Below are 23,919 nucleotides of genomic sequence, written 5' to 3'. Positions count from 1 at the left end.
AGTTCCCCACTCGGATCTCCGGGCGGGGCTACTCAAGAGGACGTCGTTATCAGGAGAAAGAAAACTGGCGTTCTACGGATCGGAGCGTGGAATGTCAGATCCCTTAATCGGGCAGGTAGGTTAGAAAATTTAAAAAGGGAAATGGATAGGTTAAAGTTAGATATAGTGGGAATTAGTGAAGTTCGGTGGCAGGAGGAACAAGACTTTTGGTCAGGTGAATACAGGGTTGTAAATACAAAATCAAATAGGGGTAATGCAGGAGTAGGTTTAATAATGAATAAAAAATAGGAGTGCGGGTAAGCTACTACAAATAGCATAGTGACCGCATTATTGTGGCCAGGATAGACACGAAGCCCACGCCTAGTAGTACAAGTTTACAGGCCAACTAGCTCTGCAGATGACGAAGAAATTGACGAAGTGTGTGATGAGATAAAAGAAATTATTCAGATAGTGAAGGGAGACGAAAATTTAATAGTCATGGGGGACTGGAATTCGATAGTACGAAAAGGAAGAGAAGGAAACGTAGTAGGCGAATATGGATTGGGGGTAAGAAATGAACGACGAAGCCGCCAGGTAGAATTTTGCACAGAGCATAACATAATCATAGCTGACATTTGGTTCAAGAATCATGAAAGAAGGTTGTATACATGGAAGATGCCTGAAGATACTAGAAGGTATCAGACAGATTATATAATAGTAAGACAGAGATTTAGGAACCCGATTTTAAATTATAAGACATTTCCAGGTGCAGATGTGGACTCTGACCACAATCTGTTGGTTATGAACTGTAAATTAAAACTGAAGAAATTGCGAAATGGTGGGAATTTAAGGAGATGGGACCTGGATAAACGAGAGGGTGTAAAGAGTTACAGAGAGAGCATTAGGGAACGATTGACAAGAACGGGGGAAAGAAATATAGTAGAAGAAGAATGGGTAGCTTTGGGAGATGAAATAGTGAAGGCAGCAGAGGATCAAGCAGGTAACAAGACGAGGGCTGGTAAAAATCCTTGGACGATAGAAGATGATGTTGAATTGAATTGGTGAAAGGAGGAAATATAAAAATGCAATAAATGTACAGGCAAAAAGGAATACAAATGTGCAAAAGGGCTAAGAAGGGATGGCTAGAGGACGAACGTAGGACCTAGAGGTATGGTGGAAGGAGTTTACATTATAGACGATCAATACCACGGCGATGTAATTGAGGGCATTATTATGGAAATGGAAGATGACGTACATGAAGATGAAATTTGAAAGAGCACTGAAAGTCCTAAGTCGAAACAAGGCGCCGGGAGTAGACAACATTCCAATAGAAGTACTGATAACCTTGGGAGAGCCAGCCATGACAAAATTATCTAGTGAGCAAGATGTATGAGAAGGTGAAATACCATCACACTTCAAGAAGAATATAATAATTCCAACCCCAAAGAAAGCAGCTTTTGACAGTTGTGAAAATTCTCAGATTATCAATTTAATAAGTCACGGCTGCAAAATACTAACACGAATTCTTTACAGACGAATGGAAAGCTGTTAGGAGCCGACCTCAAGGAAGATCAATTTGGATTCAGTAGAAATGTTGGAACACGTGAGGCAATACTGACCATACTAATTATAGGATGGCTTATGGAAAGGCAAACATATGTTTCCAGTATTTGTAGATTTAGAGAAAGCTTTTAACAATGTTGACTGGAATACTCTCTTTCAAATTCTGAAGGTGGAAGGGGTAAAATGAACGGAGCGAAACGCTATTTACAATTTATACAGAAACCAGATGGCAGTTATAAGAGCCGAGGAGCAGAAAAGGGAAGCAGTGGTCGGGAAGGGAGTGAGACAGGGTTGTAGCCTATCCCTGATATTATTAAATCTGTATTTTGAGCAAGCAGTAAAGGAAACAAAAGAAAAATTCGGAGTAGGAATTAAAATCCACGGAGAAGAAATAAAACCTTTGCTGTTTGCCGATGACATTGAAATTCTGTCGGAGACACCAAAGGACCTGAAATAGCAGTTGAACAGAATGGATAGTGTCTTGAAAGGAGGATATAAGATGAACATCAACGAAAGCAAAACGAGGATAATGGAATGTAGTCAAATTAATTCAGTTGATGATGAGGAAATTAGAATAGAAAATGAGACACTTAAAGTAGCAAATAAGTTTTGCTATTTGGGACGCATAATAGCTGATGATGGTCGAAGTAGAGAGGATCTAATATGTAGACTGACAATAGCAAGGAAAGCGTTTCTTAAGAAGAGAAATTTGTTAACATCGAGTATAGATTTCAGTGTCAGAAAGTCTTTTCTGGAAGTATTTGTATCGAGTGTAGCCATGTATGGAAGTGAAACATGGACGATAAATACTTTAGACAAGAGAAAATGGAAGCTTTCGAAATGTGGTACTACAGAAGAATGCTGAAGATTAGATGGGTAGATCACATAAATAATGAGGAGGTATTGCATAGAATTGGGCAGAAGAGGAGTTTGTGCCACAACTTGAGTAAAAGATGAGATCGGTTGGTAGGACATGTTCTGAGGCATCAAGGGATCACCAGTTTAGTACTAGAGGCAGCGTGGAGGGTAAAAATCGTAGAGGGAGACCAAGAGATGAATACACGAAGCAGATTCAGAATGATGTAAGTTGCAGTATTTACTTGGAGATGAATAAGCTTGCACAGGATAGAGTAGCACGGAGAGCTGCGTCGAACCAGTCTCTGGATGGAAGACCACAACAACATCATGATAATATTTCGTATCATTTTATCAGTCAGAGGTAACAATAACAGAGGATTTGAGAGACTTTAACTCAGACGGCCTCTGTGGCCGAGCGGTTCTAGGCGTTTCAGTCCGGAACCGCGCTGCTGCTTGGGTCGCAGGTTCGAATCCTGCCTCAGGCATGGATTTGTGTGATGTCCTTAGGGTAGTTAGGTTTAAGTAGTTCTAAGTCTAGGGGACTGATGAGCTCAAATAAGTCCCATAGTGCTTAGAGCCATTTGAACCATTTTGAACCATTAACTCATATTTCCAAACACTGAATTCAAGGTAATAATTTATGGCAATGTTCTCCACCAAAACAAGTACTCCATGTGTATAGTCATCACACTAGACAGCGTTCTATCTTATAAATATATATATATATATATTTATATGTCGAAAACACATTAGCTAAGATAAAAACTGGTAACCACATTGTTGCGAGGCTGTGTGACACAACCTGTGGGTCTTCAGTGGAGACTTTGCGCTCGGCTGTGGCTCTGGTTTTTTTCAGCCACAGAGTATTGTGCTTCAGTGTGATGTAAGAGTTATCTTACCAGCCTCATCGATGCGCAGCTCAAAAACACGATGCTCATGATTAGTACAAACACACCAACTTCTGGCTATTGGCTTCCCGTGCTAAAGAATATTTACCCACTACAGATTCGCAGGGGAGACCCTGCTTTCAAATTACCATAATATACAAGAGAGTAAGGAACTATCCGTTTGTCACAATGTACCTGTTTTAAGGAGAAGTAGGCTTCATTCGAGACACCCGCCGCTACTGTAGCCCGAACAGCTAGCTACAAGTAACACCAAGTATGAAATCTCTGGAATAAGACATCGGAAATTACCAAGACCGGGAACGGTTCGAGAAATATAACTGTGATCCTGCGGGTGTCGAATCTGACACGAAACTGTGAATCAAATTAAACAGGTTCCTCACTTGTGGTCAGTGTTCTGTTTCACGTGTAAGAGAGGAGTGCGTTCTATGTTGCTATAAGGGCACGTGGAATGGTTTTATGAATGACAATGCCACAGCGGAGCAATGGATTACAGACCCAAATATTAGTAATTAGTCGATTTATTTTTTATTTATGAAATGACAGTCGTTACACATTATACAGGGTTATTAGAAATGATTGAAGCGATTTCACAGCTCTACAATAACTTTATTATTTGAGATATTTTCACAATGCTTTGCACACACATACAGAAACTCAAAAAGTTTTTTTAGGCATTCACAAATGTACGATATGTGCCCCTTTAGTGATTCGGCAGACATCAAGCCGATGATCAAGTTCCTCCCACACTCGGCGCAGCATGTCCCCATCAATGAGTTCGAAAGCATCGTTGATGCGAGCTCGCAGTTCTGGCACGTTTCTTGGTAGAGGAGGTTTAAACACTGAATCTTTCACATAATCCCACAGAAAGAAATCGCGTGGGGTTAAGTCGGGAGACTGTGGAGGCCATGACATGAATTGCTGATCATGATCTCCACCACGACCGATCCATCGGTTTTCCAATCTCCTGTTTAAGAAATGCCGAACATCGTGATGGAAGTGCGGTGGAGCACCATCCTGTTGAAAGATGAAGTCGGCGCAGTCGGTCTCCAGTTGTGGCATGAGCCAATTTTCCAGAATGTCCAGATACACGTGTCCTGTAACGTTTTTTTCGCAGAAGACAAAGGGGCCGTCAACTTCAAACCGTGAGATTGCACAAAACACGTTAACTTTTGGTGAATTGCGAATTTGCTGTATGAGTGCGTGAGGATTCTCTACCGCCCAGATTCGCACATTGTGTCTGTTCACTTCACCATTAAGAAAAAATGTTGCTTCATCACTGAAACCAAGTTTCGCACTGAACGCATTCTCTTCCATGAGCTGTTGCAACCGCGCCGAAAATTCAAAGCGTTTGACTTTGTCATCGGGTGTCAGGGCTTGTAGTAATTGTAAACGGTAAGGCTTCTGCTTTAGCCTTTTCCGTAAGATTTTCCAAACCGTCGGCTGTGGTACGTTTAGCTCCCTGCTTGCTTTATTCGTCGACTTCCGCGGGCTACGCGTGATACTGGCCCGCACGCGTTCAACCGTTTCTTCGCTCACTGCAGGCCGACCCGTTGATTTCCCCTTACAGAGGCATCCAGAAGCTTTAAACTGCGCATACCATCACCGAATGGAGTTAGCAGTTGGTGGATCTTTGTTGAACTTCGTCCTGAAGTGTCGTTGCTCTGTTATGACTGACTGATGTGAGTGCATTTCAAGCACGACATACGCTTTCTCGGCTCCTGTCGCCATTTTGTCTCACTGCGCTCTCGAGCGCTCTGGCAGCAGAAACCTGAAGTGCGGCTTCAGCCGAACAAAACTTTATGAGTTTTTCTACGTATCTGTAGTGTGTCGTGACCATATGTCAATGAATCGAGCTACAGTGAATTTATGAAATCGCTTCAATCATTTGTAATAGTCCTGTACATGTACTGCAGTTGCGAGACATACGATTGATGATGATGATTCGTATTAGTGCACATTATTGCTCGGCTCATAGAAAATTCGGACATTCATTGTTCCACTAACTACGTACGTCAACGTCAGAGAAACAAACATTCTGAATTTCCTCTAGGCCTCGCCATATCTAATAATAAGGAGACGAAGTATTTTTCAGTTAACATCATGCCTAGAAATAATCAAGCAAAATATTCGTGAAAACTCTTTAACCATGTGACTACGACTATTTCTCTGAAGAAAGCAACTACAAAAAAGCAACTAACAACTAAAATCAAAGCCGAGCTGTCTAAGGCGCTGCAGTCATGGACTGTGCGGCTGATCCCGGCAGAGGTTCGAGTCCTCCGTCGGGCATGGGTGTGTGTGTTTGTCCTTAAGAGAATTTAGGTTAAGTAGTGTGTAAGCTTAGCGACTGACGACCATAGCAGTTAAGTCCCATAAGATATCACACACATTTGAACATTTTGAACTAAAATCAATGACAAATATGCAGGCTCATGTATTTCTAATGGAAATTCGGTGGAATAAATAGGACACTGCCTTACTGAAAGTTTTCATTGTAATTCTGATCCAATCATACAATAAAATGCAGGCTCATTTATTTCTGGTGGAAATGCGGGGGGATAAATGAGACACTACCACAATCAAATTAATTATTTTAATTCAGATCGAATCAAACAATCTGTGTCACTCACGTAATGTGATAAGTGGATTGTAGCACAGAAAGAATGTATCGAGGCAGTAGTTATGACACTGAACCGGCTTTTGGAGCAGCTGCTTTCAAATACCATCTCAGCCTTCCAAATTAGTTTTCCCATGTTTTACCTAAATCGCATTGGCTGAATGTCGGGATGCATGCTCTGAAAATTGATTTACTTCCCCACTCACTTTCAGAACAAGTGCTCCGCTTGTATGACACCAATGTTGACTGAAGGTTAAATCCTAATCGCCTTAACTTGCTTCCCTCAACACTTCTTTCTGAATAGGATATCAAAATTACTTGTTCCCAATCACGCCAAATCCTCTCCTTTTCGTCCCATGACAGTGAAATTACACATTAAGACACATTAAGAAGTTACTCTTGTCAACACCTCTTCTGACTGACTACTGACAACTTCTTTCCTGTATGTGCTGAAAAATTTGCCTTCTCTTTCTAAACCACGGTTCACAATCACATTTCAGCCTTGTCCACTGCAGTTATGTCTCGTTTCTGTTGGTATTAACATTTTTTCTAACGTACTAAACCGAGCTTCAGTCTAAAACACGAGAGATCAATGTAAATTATTCTCATACGATGCTGGTGCATCTCCTTCAAGTACAGAGAAAACCTTTGAAGCACAAACAACGGAAGATCACTGTGGGTAGGCTTGCTTCAAGATAGGGTTTTCAAAAAAAAAAAAAATGGTTCAAATGGCTCTGAGCACTATGGGACTTAACTTCTGAGGTCATCAGTCCCCTAGAACGTAGAACTACTTCAAGCCAACTAACCAAAGGACGTCACACACATCCATGCCGCAGGTAGGTTTCGAACCTGCGACCATAGCGGTCTCGCGGTTCCAGACTGAAGCGCCTAGAACCGCTCGGCCACTCCGGCCGGCATAGGGTTTTCAACGTCAGTATCAATATGTATAAAGTAATTCTGGCTGTCTGTCCGCATCGTTCCTATGGGAGCAAACTGCTGAGATCATCGCTCCTTAACACACACACCCATGCCCAGGAACGACGGAGGACTCGAACCTCCGAAGGGGAGGGGGGAAGGGGGGATGAGCCGCGGGGACTGTGACGAGGCCCCCCAGACCGCGTGGTTATCCCGCGTGTCTGTTCGCATCGTTGTGAAACTTTTAATGTAAACATTTTAAGTTCCTCTTGGCCGTAAAGGTTATAAATACCACCCGAAAATACAAATTGCTGTAATTAGTCGCATTTATTATATTATGCGTTATATTACGTTTTTAGGAGGATTATCTTTTAGCTAGCTTTAAGCCTAACCGTTGTAAATATCTAATAAAATACAAATTATTGTTCTTGCCCTTGTTAAATCCTAATGCATTCTATTTGCTTACTTCAGTGTGTAGTACGCAACGTAAATACGACGTTAAAAGTTGCCTGTGATACCTGAAATATGTTTAAGATGTTTATATTTATAATACTATCCACTCATGCAATCAAGGCGTCCACGTAACTCCGATTGTCTTCTGCTGCCAAAGAGTGGCTGAGGTTAGTCATACCCCACGTGTAAAATACTCTCATGGCTTATTAAGTGACATAAAATTGGCTAGATGATGGCGGTTTGCCCTCTTGTAATGTAAAATGCGAATGACTGGTTACAGCAATTTGTATTGTCTATTGATATCATTAAGAAACACTAGAAGACCGCCGGCTGGTGTGGCCGAGCGGTTCTAGGCGCTTCAGTCTGGAACCGCGCGACTGCTACGGTCGCAGGTTTGAATACTGCCTCGGGCATGGATGTGTGTTATGTCTTTAGGTTAGTTAGGTTTAAGTAGTTCTAAGTTCTAGGGGACTGATGACCTCAGATGTTAAGTCCCATAGTGCTCAGAGCCATTTGAACCGTTTGAACTAAAAGACCGATAAAAATGTTTTGACCGTTAGTGCAGCGGTCCACTTCAGGGCGACGAAATTGTATGACGATCAAACTGCAGCAGCTATGATACTCTGTGCAAAGAAGGCTGAAACTTGGGTTTTATACTTGTTATAGAGTTTCATGATGATGCAGCCTAACAACTAAAATCATTTTCTTAAAAAAGGAAATTCATCTACGAAATAATAATCCAGTCAACATAGGGCAAGAAAGTTAGATAAGGGACAATAATGTGCTTTGCATTGGAACCATTACGGCATTCTCGCTGATAATACGGATATGAATACAGTCAAACAACTGAATATGAGTCCAGTATGCTAATCACTGTCCCCGCTCACTCGTTCAGCCAAAAACTAGAGAACAATTGGCAGATGAGTCGAAGGAAGATTTAATTAACAATACAAATTCTATAATGCCAGGAGAGTACTGTGGCGGATGATGAATTTAGAGAGAAGAAAGGTACGCTCGGTCTTTCTTTTAGCTAGAAATAATCATGTTTCATGACTTTTGTGAAGGTCTTTCGCATTTACGTTCATGCACTAGATGCTTAGTTAACGTAAAACTTCGCTCGTAATTTTCCTTCGAGAACTGTAAAACAATATCATTGAACGGGGTTTCCCGTAACATTTCGTTTTGAACGGTTCGGCGCGCAAACTATTAATTACTGTGAACCAAGTCACAGAACAACATTCCATGGAAACGACCACCCTCAAGCCCTTTTCGCAGAACTCCCCCGGCGGAGAGAACTTTGAATTTAAGATTAAGGAGAACTTTATGGTGGCACGAATGCCGCAGCGAAAATCTCGGCGAGTGGCAGAATGCGTATATATATACAGGGAACTTGCGACAGTAAAGGCGGAATGCGCACGATAAACAACGGCCTTATGAAAAACAACAGCGTCGTTACAATCCATCAGCGCAGCTAGCTGTGCTAACGACGGACTCCGTCATGTGACCCCGGCCGCCGACACGCATGCGCAGAGCACTGTTGAGGCAGAATGCGATCTAGAAGACCGTCTCTCAAAGTCACTCAGGTTTATCCGGTCGCAAGAGCGGAAGAGTGAGAGCCTACTTATCAGTGCGTTTGTTGACTGAAGGTCAGGATTTCCTTCGCCTTACTTCACTCATTAACTTGCGAAGGATAACTAGAAAGTAAGATCCCTGTCAGGTTTTCGCATTCAAAATGTAGACGATTCCGCTACGGCCGTGTTTCTAGTACGGACATGTATAGCATGTTGTGGACATCAGCAAACTCGCACATCATTTTGGATCGTAATAAAATCAGGTATTGATTTCATTGTAATATTTCACAAGCGGGAATAAAATAAACGAACATCGAAATGTGGTTAAGATACAGTATGAGCTCCAGTAGATGCTACTACAATTATTCTTTATTCGAGCGCGTAATTGTGATCTCGGAACATCATCAGTTGGCACTAATGCACTGTACTGAATTACGTAGAAAGCAAATGAAACCCTGAAGAAGTTTACGGTTGGGCAATATGCAGTAACTTATGCTGAACATAAGAAGAACAAATCTATCAATTTCTGTTGGCAGGGGGGAAGGGGGCAGCAATGATAAATTCAATGTAGATAGTACAAACACACAATTTCTAAGAGTGAATATTGAGCGTCAGGTGAAAAGGTTGGAAGGTGCAAAGCTCGCTGAAAACAGAATGTCGTCATCACGCTATGCCATGTCATCAGTGTGTAACAGCCAGTGTTAATTTCATTCTAATCGTATGTACAATGAATTTTTAGCTACACAAGTGTTTGCAGGGGAACAAACACAGAATATGAACATAGTTTTCAAGCTACAAAAAAGGTTCAAATGTCTCTGAGCACTATGGGACTTACTATCTGAGGTCATCAGTCCCCTAGAACTTAGAACTACTTAAACCTAACTAACCTAAGGACATCACACACATCCATTCCCGAAGCAGGATTCGAACCTGCGACCGTAGCAATCGCGCGGTTCCGGACTGAAGCGCCTAGAACCGCTCGGCCACCGCGGCCGGCTTCAAGCTACAGAAAAAGATCGTAAAAATAACCTAAAATGGTTATCAGCCTCAAGACAGTGGATGTTTTAACTGCACCACGTAAGTACATTAACTATACAGTAATGGACTTCAAAAATAGCCGTGATAGTTACTGTAGAAACAGCGCTGTCCATGACCACGGAAATATGAGGTCTAGACTGAACCTGCCTTTACCAAGAAAGAACAAACATGAAACTGAAAAGAGCATTTTGTACTATGGAATAAAACAGTAAAATGAATATCGTAAGATGGGAAAGGAGATTGCTAAAGTAAAGTCATTTAAAAGGGCAGTTAGAAAGTGCCATTCCTTACAGTGAATGATTAGCTACCTTAACACAGATAACGGGTTTTGTAAAAAATATAACACAGCTGAATAATAATAAAAACATCAGTTATTTCGCATCACAGTTTTCACATTTTTTTACCTTATTCCAAAGCCTTGCAGTTGATAATACTAATAACTTGTCCTCTTTCTGAGCTCAAAGTCTCATTTATTCTGTGGTATGCTGACTCAGTTTTTCAGACACACTTACGGGAAGTTACGATACGTGAAATGTAAACCAAACATCGTCATTATTATTTTTATACTAGTAGGCAGTGTGAGCAGCGAATCACACTGAGAACTGAATGAGTAGTGTAACACTAGCTTTCTGCATTCTGAAATTATCTGGGTTTAGTTTTCGTAGCCAATGTGGTCAATGGTGTTGGGAAATGGAGGAGCATGGTGGCATTAAGTTTCTACATTATGAAATAACTTACTTGGCAGAAGTTGTAAAGTAAACAGTGTTGTGCTCTAGAGATTAACCGAATGAGCTTGCACTGTTTTAAACAAAATGGCCGTCTTATTCAGCAGGATAGAGGCTCTGTTCCCCATAGTGAGGTTAGAAGCAATGTGTCTGCTAAGTATGACTCAACAAAAGAAAAGGGTGGCTGAGTTGAGTGTCAGGTTGCTGGTGAATTACAAAGAGGCAGCAAAGTCAGGTAGGTCAGCGAGTCGTGGGAGGGAATGGGTGGGTATCCGGTCTCCGGCTGCGCACCCACTTCTTGTAAGAGCCGTGAGAGATTACCGCAGCCTGCTTCTGAGCGACAAGCAAACACGGCCAAATATCTGACTGTGTCAGTTTCTGAAGCCTCAAATATTCACTAAAATAATGAAATTGCTTCCAGGCAACCTACAGCAGATTTGATTACAGCTTTATGTATGTAATAAAGAGACGATTCCAATAATATTAACGACACACTTGTACAACCAATAATAGGAAAGTAATTAGTTTTTGTGTGTAAAATTTGCAGCTAAAGTAATTATATATGCCGGGTGGTTATCATTTAAGTGCAGCTACTGACGGAGGTCCAGTGAGGGCTGTAATTATGGTACGAGAGCAGAACATGGTAGATATTCTGTTACCAGGACGTATCATTTTGACTTTTGTATGTTATCGATGTACGCGTCTGAGAGAGAGAGCAAGTTACGTTGCTATTAAACAATCTTTGGTCTTGTTGTGGCACAGTCTTTATTTCTGCGCAGTCTAATATATTCTTAGTTGGAGTGTCGTAGCTGATGGACGTATTCAACAGTGTTGCGTTCACTTGAGATTGTATCTGTTCGATGAAGAAAGGTATATTCTGATGGACAGCAAGTATTAATATGATGTATATATTGAAAGATCAAAGGAATATAAATTGTGATTCACGCTATTTTTTTAAGAGAAGGAAAGACTGCAGCACTGCGCAACTAATTTGTAGAAATGTTTATTGGCCTTTAGTTAACTTGCTCAAATCTGAGAGAAAGATCCCCCACTTCATTGAATCATGCATTAAGATTTCAAGTGATTAAGCTGTTTGATTTTTATAGAAATTCTCTGTTAACATTGAACACTTTCCAAATCGCTGCTCACTATTTTAAGCATACTTTCGTTCAGACCAATGTTTACAATTATGCATTACGACATTGCACCATGTGGTCTGCAACAGTTCGAATATTTATTTAGAAAGAGAAAAATCGAGCTTAGCCGCTGCCTGCTTTCTGTTTACTGTAATGCTTTCGAGAAATTTGTAACAATGTTGCCAAGACGAGATGTAAGCAGAAATTTGATTAGGGCCCTGTAATATATTTACTTCAGTTGCGCATTTAATATAAAGACAAGATATATTCAGAACAGTTATATGTCAATTCAAATTACATTCTCTTTAGTCAAAGGTTAGCATATGAATGCAAGTTGGATAACAGTTTATGGGTACACAATTTTCGTAGTACGTAGATTTTTAGAGAGTGGGAGGCAAAGTTGGGCTAAATTTCGTACAGAAAAATATAATGGGGAAGTTACAATTCTGATACGTTCATATGGACCGATTTACACTGGAAAAATTAAATCCAGGTGCAAAACTGGCGCTGTACAGCATCTCGTCGACATCTCTGGTGTTCATAGCGAACAAATTATATAAGTGGCGGCTAATAATAAACTCAATATAGTGTCTTTCTCACTTGTTGGACTTTTTCTTCACACGTCCCTTTATTAATCCATTACATATGGAAACATTTCTATATATATTTTTTGCATTCGCATCACCAGACTTGCACTTGTTGATCAAAATTATCGTTTCCGCATTAAATCATTAGAGTATCTACCAAGCTTCGATGCCATACGATAATTACTCTTCGAGAAGTTGCACTTTTAATTATAACCACTTGGTATATTTGATGTGACATCTGAGAAAGTATGAAGTTATCTATAAAATAAGAATATTTAAAATATCAATAAAGAAACTAGAGATTTATTGTAAATAAATTATTCTATAACTGTTTCCATACTGCCAAAGAAAGAGTTTTCTAAAGTTACACGAAAAGTTTATCCTACGCATTAACAATTTCTACTACAGTTTCTAATCGTCTGCATTTATTTAATGAGAAATTTTTGAACGAATATTTGTAAAAGATCTGTAGAGGCCAGGGTGGCAGGTCTCAATGGTGGGTGATGGAATTTGTTGGCAGCGATCAGGAGCGTAGCTGTTCACCACCCTGGGAAGGGTAGCAATCAAGCGTGAGTGAATGCCTGGTAGTAGTCTGTCATATCGTTATGAAAACACCATTGCTAGAGGATTAGGGATGATACTCGGAGAGGCCAATGTCCCCTGACACGGTCCACTGTCGATATCCAAAGATACCGACGCCGCATCTCCAAGCAACGCTTACGTCGGCCACTGGCAAGCGTTGTCGTTCTATGACGTTTTAAGATGCTGTAGGCGGACCAGTTCATGGTTTTGGCGACCTCCAGCGAATGAGCCGCTGATTCTTCTGTGGCAGTGAAGGAGCTGTTTTCATGAGGAGTTGATGCCTCATGATCGGTACAGTGTTACATGAGACAGAAGCTCAGAGAAATCTTTTATAGTATGTACCTGAAAATAAAGTAGTGTCTCAAGTTTTGTCTTGAGTCTAAACCGAGCATTGGCGGTGAAGTTTGATGCGCAGCTAGTTTTTTTGTCGAGATTACGAGCTGTTTATGCAGTGTTGAGTGTGTATTACCTGTAGTGTCGTAGAAGATGGACGGCTCACCGAACCTCGACACAGTTCCGCCGGGTGGATTCGTGCCGGGGACGAGGCGTTAGACCGCTCGGCTAACCGGGCGGGCCTAAGTTTGGATTAGTGCCGTTAAGAGTTCTGATTACTCGTTTTGATGGTTACTGGTGTAGTGCTTTTAAATGACGTGTGATGAGGTACCTTTATGAATATTTTGCTAAATGTTTTAAGTTGTTTTAAAAAGAAACAAATTTCTGTAGCTTTCCTCTCGGTTTACAATATTAACAATCTGGTTTTTTTATTTATTCAACTAATAGATTTTAGCTAACCAACGATTCATTCCACTCTAGTTACATTTGAAATCATATTTTGGGAAAGTTTTTTATTTTTATTTATTTATTTATATTTTTTTGCCTATAGAATGTTGGCCAGATGTTGGTAAAACCTTGTTTATTTAAGCCGTAGTCAAGAGTTAAACTTTTATCCAAGTAGCGTCTCTAATTTAAGATCTGTTCTAACACTGATGCTTGGTTTTCATTTTACATTACCTAAAATACTTCACTGTACTTTACCATTGGACCCTCGTATACACTGTTGCTTCATTTTAGGGCGTAAAATGTTTTAACTGTTTTTCTGTTTTAAGATATTTATTCTAATTGCTTTTTATGTGTTTCAGATCATTGAAGAGTGTGATCCTCTCTGTATAATAACTTGTATCTGTCTGCGAAAGGAACATCTTTGGAATGCCAGACGGAGCGGTTACGCTGTAAAACCTGTTGGAAAATGTTGCAATGTCATTTTTAAACCGTGTTTGTTTTGAAGACATGCTGTATCGTTTTTGATGGCATTTATTGTTGTTACTCAATTTCTTCTAAGATGACCGTTGTCCTTGAAGTTACTTGAGAAAATAAAATTATGAAACCTGTACGTGTTTATTTCTGAGTAACTGCGCTTGCTACCTTCCACTAACGAACTGAGTGTGTTGTTGTTGTTGTTGTTGCTGTTGTTGTTGTGGTCTTCAGTCCTGAGACTGGTTTGATGCAGCTCTCCATGCTACTCTATCCTGAGCAAGCCTCTTCATCTCCCAGTACCTACTGCAACCTACATCCTTCTGAATCTACTTAGTGTATTCATTTCTTGGTCTCCCTCTACGATTTTTACCTTCCACGCTGCCCTCCAATACTAAACTGGTGATCCCTTGATGTCTCAGAACATGTCCCACCAACCGATCCCTTATTCTAGTCAAGTTGTGCCACATGTTCCTCTTCTCCCCAACTCTATTCAACGCCTCCTCATTAGTTATATGCGAGGAGGTCCTTCTGACCAGGTTGCGGATTGGGCATTGCCGGTTTAGCCACCGCTACCTGCTCTCTGGTGACCCAGCCCCGCAGTGCCCTTGTGGTCAGGCATTAACGGTGCGCCATGTTTTATTGTCGTGTCCCCGTTTTAGTCAATTTCGTGTTGTCCTGTCCCTGCCATCTACCTTACCGGATGTTTTAGCTGATGACGCTCGAGCAGCTGCTCGTCTTCTGCGTTTTATAACTTTAACTGGCTTGACCAAAGACATTTAACCTTTTTACTTATTTCATCTGCATCTTTGTCAGGTCCTTTTGATGTCCCCCCATCCCCTTGAGTTTTAGCAGGTTCCTTGTGCTCTAACACCAGTGACTGGGCGCTAATGACCTCAGCAGTTGAGCGCCCTTAAACCCTACCAAAAAAAAAAAAAAAACTCATTAGTTATATGAACTACCCATGTAATCTTCAGCATTCTTCTGTAGCACCACATTTCGAAAGCTTCTATTTTCTTCTTGTCCAAACTATTTATCGTCCATGTTTCGCTTCCATACATGGCTACACTCCATACAAATACTTTCAGAAACGACTTCCTGACACTTAAATCTATACTCGATGTTAACAAACTTCTCTTCTTCAGAAACGCTTTCCTTGTCATTGCCAGTCTACAATCCTGGAAATTGAAATAAGAACACCGTGAATTCATTGTCCCAGGAAGGGGAAACTTTATTGACACATTCCTGGGGTCAGATACATCACATGATCACACTGACAGAACCACAGGCACATAGACACAGGAAACAGAGCATGCACAATGTCGGCACTAGTACAGTGTATATCCACCTTTCGCAACAATGCAGGCTGCTATTCTCCCATGGAGACGATCGTAGAGATGCTGGATGTAGTCCTGTGGAACGGCTTGCCATGCCATTTCCACCTGGCGCCTCAGTTGAACCAGCGTTCGTGCTGGACGTGCAGACCGCGTGAGACGACGCTTCATCCAGTCCCAAACATGCTCAATGGGGGACACATCCGGAGATCTTGCTGGCCAGGGTAGTTGACTTACACCTTCTAGAGCACGTTGGGTGGCACGGGATACATGCGGACGTGCATTGTCCTGTTGGAACAGCAAGTTCCCTTGCCGGTCTAGGAATGGTAGAACGATGGGTTCGATGACGGTTTGGATGTACCGTGCACTATTCAGTGTCCCCTCGACGATCACCAGTGGTGTACGGCCAGTGTAGGAGATCGCTCCCCACACCATGATGCCGGGTGTTGGCCCTGTGTGCCTCGGTCGTATGCAGTCCTGATTGTGGCGCTCACCTGCACAGCGCCAAACACGCATACGACCATCATTGGCACCAAGGCAGAAGCGACTCTCATCGCTGAAGACGACACGTCTCCATTCGTCCCTCCATTCACGCCTGTCGCGACACCACTGGAGGCGGGCTGCACGATGTTGGGGCGTGAGCGGAAGACGGCCTAACGGTGTGCGGGACCGTAGCCCAGCTTCGTGGAGACGGTTGCGAATGGTCCTCGCCGATACCCCAGGAGCAACAGTGTCCCTAATTTGCTGGGAAGTGGCGGTGCGGTCCCCTACGGCACAGCGTAGGATCCTACGGTCTTGGCGTGCATCCGTGCGTCGCTGCGGTCCGGTCCCAGGTCGACGGGCACGTGCACCTTCCGCCGACCACTGGCGACAACATCGATGTACTGTGGAGACCTCACGCCCCACGTGTTGAGCAATTCGGCGGTACGTCCACCCGGCCTCCCGCATGCCCACTATACGCCCTCGCTCAAAGTCCGTCAACTGCACATACGGTTCACGTCCACGCTGTCGCGGCATGCTACCAGTGTTAAGGACTGCGATGGAGCTCCGTATGCCACGGCAAACTGGCTGACACTGACGGCGGCGGTGCACAAATGCTGCGCAGCTAGCGCCATTCGACGGCTAACACCGCGGTTCCTGGTGTGTCCGCTGTGCCGTGCGTGTGATCATTGCTTGTACAGCCCTCTCGCAGTGTCCGGAGCAAGTATGGTGGGTCTGACACACCGGTGTCAATGTGTTCTTTTTTCCATTTCCAGGAGTGTACATTTTATATCCTCCCTACTTCGACCATCATCAGTTATTTTGCTCCCCAAATAGCAAAACTCCTTTACTACTTTAAGCGTCTCATTTACTAATATAATTCCCTCAGCATCACCCGACTTAATTCGACTACATTCCATTATTCTCGATTTGCTTTTGTTGATGTTCATCTTATATCCTCCTTTCAAGACACTGTCCATTCCGTTCAACTGCTCTTCCAAATCCTATGCTGTCTCTGAGAGAATTACAATGTCATAGGCGAACCTCAAAGTTTTTATTTCTTCTCCATGAGTGTATTACCTTGAGATAATTTTAAAATTGTTCACCATGGACGCAAGTGGTAAGCGACGTGCGAAGAGCTGCGGTCTTCAAATGGTGATCCGACGGCGTTCGGTCTCTTACGGCTGATGAAGTGATGACGGCAGCGACTCGTCAAGGCCACTAACCACAGCAGCGGGTGGTGACCCATAATGCAGACTAGGACAGCCCAGCAGCAGAGGACAGGCCTTGCAGAGATGCTCAGAATCACGCCGTGGACATCGCGCGGATGAGCTGGTTCACAGCAGTAGAAGTGTCTGCCAACACGAACACAGGCAGGCTGCCAGGAGAAGGCAGCTGGGTGCCTGCACTATCCTGGGCTATAGGTCATCAGGTGACCCGCTGGCCGCAAGTCGCCAAGTACACTGCACCGGTCTCAGCGCGAGAAGCAGAGTTGCAGCTGGCATAACAGAGTCCAGATGTGATGTCTGGTTGATCCACGTAGACTAGTGAACCATAGCAGGTCCTCCATCAGAGCTAGCGGCTGGGAGATAACGGCACATCTAATTAGAAACGAGGAGTATTTATGCCCCAGCCTCGTTATGTTAAAGCAGCAGTTTCTGTCACATGAGCCGTAGCAGAACCGCGGCTCAAACTTAAAGCAGCCCGGCAACACATGTCGCACCGGCTTTGCCTTTCTGCTGTCGGCTGCGGCAGTGCTATTACGCCTCTGTTCTCTTTGCTTGCTCATAGCATGTGGTTACGAGGTCGACATTTCGGAGACAGTACTTGTTATATCAGCAGGCAGCCCCTGCTGTAACTTCCCTGGACAGCCCGAAATGCCCGCTTCCACGGTCTCTTGCATGAGCAATAAACAGGCCTCGGACCGACCGCCATGTCATCCTTAGTCTTAAGGACCATTTAATTCGTATATCGAGGAGCATGTAACACAGTGCTCTCCCGGCCGTTGTCCGACTCCTCAGCCAAGTAGCTCCGCAATTTGTCTCACAAGGGCGGAGTGCAGCCCGCTTGCTAACAGCGCCCGGTATACCGGAAGGTCACCCATCCAGGTGCTAGTCAAGCCGGTCAGCGCATAACTGCGCCGTTGGCATGGAGGGTGTCTCATTTTCATTCTGCAGTAACTATCAAATTATTTGCGGTGTGCCGGCCGCGGTGGTCTCGCGGTTCTAGGCGCGCAGTCCGGAACCGTGCGACTGCTACGGTCGCAGGTTCGAATCCTGCCTCGGGCATGGATGTGTGTGATGTCCTTAGGTTAGTTAGGTTTAAGTAGTTCTAAGTTCTAGGGGACTGCTAACCACAGCAGTTGAGTCCCATAGTGCTCAGAGCCATTTGAACCATTTGCGGTGCAACAGATCCTTTTGAATAGGTTATTGAGGGACCAGCCAGAACACTAAAGATGCTCAGTTGAATTGCAATCTTCGTTCTGGTTTGTGTAAAATATAATAAATATAATTTAATGTTAGTTATTTGCGAATGTGAAACTAAAAGAAAGTGATACTGAGTTGTAGTTATTCAGACGTGTATATTGTACATATTTAAAATTTGTAAAACTTTTAAAGAATGGTTTTCGCGACATGCTGGTCAGATGTGTAATTATTCTTTTGACTAAAGTTCTGTCACATGACAGAAGCGTTAAATGACCGAGCAGAACATCTTCGGCGAAGATGGACTTTAGATGTTCTCGTACAGTTGGGTAAGGATAGTAAGGACTTCTATGACGGAGAGCCTCGTGTCTTTAACTGATAGCGTGGTCTACAGTTAATCTGAGCTAAGTCATTTTCAGTGCAATAGTTTGCGTCTTAGGAAATGTGTTATCATTGAACGCCAGCATAGACATTCGCTACTGGATTGTGCTTTAAGGAATTCGTTATTGCAAACAGACTTATTAGAACTCGTTGAAAGTTAGGTATTTGTTCAGATTTTAGATGTGGTCCAATGCACAGTTCCTTTGGCATATATCAGATGTTGCCTCCGTACACTCCACTAGGTCAGTTGCGTTAGTTTTTGTTTTTTTCACTGTATATAATACTACCCTCTGTCAGGCCAGCATTCAGTAAAACTTGTTTCCTCTTGCTGAATTAGACTGAGAGAGAATCGTAACATTGATGTCTGGGTACATTCTCGTCCTAAGGGATTATTCTTGTATCAGTTTGTTTAACATTCACATTTAATTTTGCTTTGCACTTATTTATTGATTCTTCATTAGGGCCAATGCAACACAACCAGACGCCAAGGCCCAGCATTAATACACGGTCGTGTACTCGCCCTCCAGTGGTTAGGTAAAAACAAACTAGTTTCATGTGACGATTAATTTCACTTCAATTATTTTTTACCTATAAACCACCCAATACGTTGCACCGGCCAGCAATCCTGGTATAGATTTTTAATGAATTCCGTAATTTATTTCAGGAGAATGCTGGTGTGGTTCCCAAAACAAGGACAATACCAGTTAATAGGCTCATCCTTGACAAGCTAGACATGTAGTTGTGTATATGTCTGTATATATGAACTACGTCTTTGTTCCTAAACTGTAGGACGAGATAACTGCATAAACCGCACGATGTTCGCGAACGATCAAATAATGTTACAAGAAAGCGTGAACAATCTGTAGAGGAAAATAGGATTGCGAAGTAAGCTACCAACTCGAAAATGACATACAGACTACGTTAAATAAATATCAGAATCGTATTACTATATTATCTCAATACCATAGGTTTTTCCTTCATTAATTTAATTGTCTTAAATTATACGAGGGCTATTTGGAAAGTAAGGAACGATAGGTCGCGAAATGGAAACCACAGTGAAAATAAAAGCTGTTTTATTTGCAACAGTTAGCTACAACTTCAAGCTACCTATCTCCGATCTGACTTAGACGTTTGTCGTAGCGTTGTACCAACTTTCCAATATCCTCGTTATAGAAAGCAGCCGCCAGTGCTTTTCGCCAATTCTCTATGCTGGCCTACAGCTCGTCATCTGTGCCAAAATGTTGTCTTCATAGGCAGCGGTTCATGTGAGGAGAGATGAAACTCAGAGGAAGACAATTACGGGCTTTATTGTGGGTAATCGAACATTTCAAACTGGAAAAGATACAGGAACATCATCATTGCCCCTGCAGGATGTGGCTGAGAATTGTCTTGAAGAAGAAGACGCACGACAGTTATGTAATGTTGGCTGCATAGCTTCAGGCGAAATTTCTCACCGTGCACTCGTACTTGGCGGGAGACACTATGGTTCTAGGTATCTTTATGTGCTCCCTGTGTGCTTAGAACTAAAAAGAACGACGTAAAGCGATCGACGGGCATGCTAGACACTGCCCAACACACCCGTGCAAAACTTTATTGGATTTTCACTGTGGTTTCCATTTCGCAAGCGATCGTCCCTTACTTTCCGAATAAGCCTCGTACTTTCCTATTACGTATTTCTTGTTTCGAGACACTGTCTCTGAGGAAAGTGAAAACCTTCTCGGAGGAAGCTATTGCCCTCTTCTTACCTGCTGGTATAGACGACGATGAATAAGATGCTGAGGATGATGAGGAAAATACAAATGTCGCTGAGGAAGAAGATGACGAAAGAAATGAAGACGAGGAACATGAAGCACAAGAAGAAGATGTTTAAAAATACTTATAAAATTTCCAGTTTTTGTTACTAATACATATTTTCTGCTCCAATGTTCAAATGTGTGTGAATTCTTAAGGGACGATAGTGCTGAGGTCATCGGTCCGTAAGCCTACACACTACTTAACCTAACTTACGCTAAGGACAACACATACACCCATGACCGAGGGAGGACTCGAACCTCCGACGGAGGCAGCCGCCCGGACAGTGACAGGACGCCCTTAGACCGAGCGGCTACACCGCGCGGCCTTATTTTCTGTAATAAAGACAGTAATAGAGGCAGTTTGTAATAAATTTTGTAAATGTTCACCGAAAACATTTTCCGTCTATTCCATAAATATTTTCCTGTTTCTCTTAGCCACATTGGATCTGCCAGTTTAGATTTTTCGTTTTGATATAAGAAATCGTCATTAGAAGATTCAGAAACCCCATTCTACCCACTTGTGGCCATACTGAAGCAGATAATGCAATTTTGGCTAGGTGCTCAGGATTCTGGCCCTCGGTGTGACGCCATTGGTAGAGGATTACGCGGTAGTCGGTCGGGCCCGATTCTTCCGTCTAAGGTCAGAACGCAGAACAGTATGTTTTACCTTTACGAGTTCCATTTTGAAAAAAAAAAAAAAAATTATAATCCAGAACTGCTACAAACTGCTCGTGGATCATCATTAATTACCAGATTCGACATTCAGATAATCTTCACGTATTATAAAATTATTGACAATTTTCTACATGGCAACATTATTACTGCGACTTCTAATAAAATAAAAGCCATTCTTCGTCTCTGCTGTCAATTAAAATTAGATTACAAAATTAATAATGAAATGTTCTTACACAGTTAATCAGCCTTCAAGTACCGTCGGTAAGGTTCCAGCTCTCCATGTGGAGAAACAGCTGATTTTTACTAAGGTACATACTTTACAGTTCCACGAATTTTAGTCACTGAGTTTCCGTTTGGGAGGGCTGCACGGGTTCACCGGCCAGCGAGCTGATATTTCAGCTCGTTCCTCTGCCGCTGGCGGATACTGGACATACGGGCTTTTCCAGCGCACTGCCGCGCCTGGCGGCGGACGTGGCCCGCAGGCTGCTATCGGGGGCGGATCGCCGCGAGGTGGATGGAGAGCGGCAGCGGCGGTGCGCGCCCTACTGGCGGCTATACTTTTCTTCTGCCATCAATCCTTCAAGAGACAGCATTTTAATTAAACCGCTTATCAGGCGCTGCGGCGGCTCCTCCGCCCCCACCGCCCCCGGCCACCCCGCCGATTGGCCGCCTCCGCCGCCTCCGCCGCCGCCGCCGCCGCCGCCGCCAGCCACTATCTCGCCCGCAATGCCTGTTGTCACTCCGGCCCGGAGAGCCGACACTCAACTTAGATGAGTTTACGTGAGCTGTGTGCTTAACAGCCTCATTTGCCGGCACGCGCCCTCCTTTTCTGGGATTTTTTCTCCCCACCTCCTGTCTCCCTCGCCGTCGACCCTCATTCCTCCCTCCCCCGCTCCGGCCGCCTTGTGTACTTTTTTACGTGTTTACGTGTGAAGCGGTCTTGAGGGACGCGCCGCAAATCTGCCAGCCGGCTTGCGCGTAAATCACGGGAGAGCCTATCTAGTTGCAGCAGCACAGCCGATAGGCGTTAGGTTCCTGCGATAGGCAGTACGACCACGCGAGGGCCGCCTGTACTTTATTCGCACTGCAGGGAAACAGGGAATGCTAGTATTGTTACTACACTGATCGAAACTAGAAGTGTTACACCAAGAACACCTCATCTCAGCGCTACCAAATTGCTACGCCATTATACTGAGGTAACAAAAGTCGTGGAATAGTGAGATGGACATACATAAATGCGATAGTATCGCGTACAGAAGATATAAATCACCTCGAATCAGCGCTGTCAAACTGGTACTACATTACACTAATGCGACAAAAGTCTCGTGAACAGCAAAACGCATATACACAAATGGAGTTGTATCGCGTACACAAGGTATAAAAGGGCTGCGCGTTTGTAGAAGTGTCATTAGTACTCACGTGATTCATGTGAGGATATTCCTGATATGAATATGGCCGCATTAAAAGATTCTCAACGCGGAATGTTAGTCCTAGCTAGAGGCATGGGCTATTCCATTTCGCAAATCATTAGAGAATTCACTACTACGAGATCCACAGTGTCAAGAGTCTGCCGACAATATTAGATGTCAGACGCTATCTCTCACCACGGACAGCACAGTGGTCGACGGCCTTCACTTAACGACCGAGAGCAGCACCGTTTGCTTGGGATTGTCAGTGCTGACAGACAAGCAACACTGCGTGAAATAGCCGCATAAATCAATGTAAGATGTACCACGACCGTATCTATTAGGACAGAACGGCGAAATCTGGCATTAATTGGCCATGGTAGCAGACAACCGACGCGAGTGCCTTTGTTAACAGCACATCGCCTGCAGCGCCTCTCCTGAGGATATGACTATGTAGATACGACCCTAGACGATTGGAAAACCACGGTCGGGTCAGACGAGTCCCGATTTCAGGTGATAGGAGCTGGTGGTATGGTTCGAGTGTGGTACCCCTTGACCCAAAAGTTGTCAATAAGGCGGCATTATGCAAGCCGGTGGTGGTTCCATAACAGTGTGGGCTGCGTTTACATGGAATGGACTGGGTCCTGTGGTTCATTAGCTACTTGCAGACCATTTGCAACCATAGTGGAATTCAAGTTCTCAAACAACGATGGGAATTTTTTGTGGATAACTATGCGCCGTGTGACCGGGCGACGATTGTTCGCGACTTTGGCCAATTCGAGCCACTGATTTTGCCACGCAGGTCACCCGTCTTGAGTACCATCGAACATTTATGGGACGTAATCGAGATTCCTACACCGACAACAAGTTCGCAATAATGGGCGGCTACAGAGGCAGCATAGCTCAATATTTCTGCTTAAGTGTGGGGGGGGGGGGGGGGGTGGAGGGGTTTCCAACGGTTTGTTGGGCCCATGCCACGTCGGGTTGCCGCACTACGCCGGGAAAAAGCGGTCCGACACGATATTAGGAGGCACCCCATAACTTTTGTCACTTCAGTGTATGTAATTCCTATGCAAGCTCATATTCAGCTTTATGAGAACAGGAGAAAAGCTTCCTACGTATGAAGAATTGTGTAAGTGCGTAACTCCTGCTGTGTGTGAGAAGGATCCTTTACACACTCTGAATCAGCACCGAATTGTCTGTACAGACAGTGTTTGCAAAAATTCTATGCGTGGAATGAATCGTCG

The 23,919-nt window shown here is 43.4% G+C and overlaps 1 protein-coding gene across 1 annotated transcript in view; it reads left to right on the top strand.

The window, feature by feature from the left end:
* LOC124802810 (protein YABBY 3-like) overlaps nt 1–22,040 on the top strand; it is a 43,156-nt gene extending 21,116 nt beyond the window's left edge. The window contains exon 2 of the mRNA XM_047263853.1: nt 21,627–22,040. Within this exon, the coding sequence (XP_047119809.1) occupies nt 21,627–22,040 (414 nt within the window). The remainder of the gene's footprint in view (nt 1–21,626) is intronic.
* The last annotated feature ends 1,879 nt before the right edge of the window (nt 22,041–23,919 follow it).

Source organism: Schistocerca piceifrons, chromosome 1 (assembly GCF_021461385.2).
Source record: "Schistocerca piceifrons isolate TAMUIC-IGC-003096 chromosome 1, iqSchPice1.1, whole genome shotgun sequence".
NCBI lineage: Eukaryota > Metazoa > Arthropoda > Insecta > Orthoptera > Acrididae > Schistocerca > Schistocerca piceifrons.
This window is presented reverse-complemented; position numbering and strand designations above follow the sequence as displayed.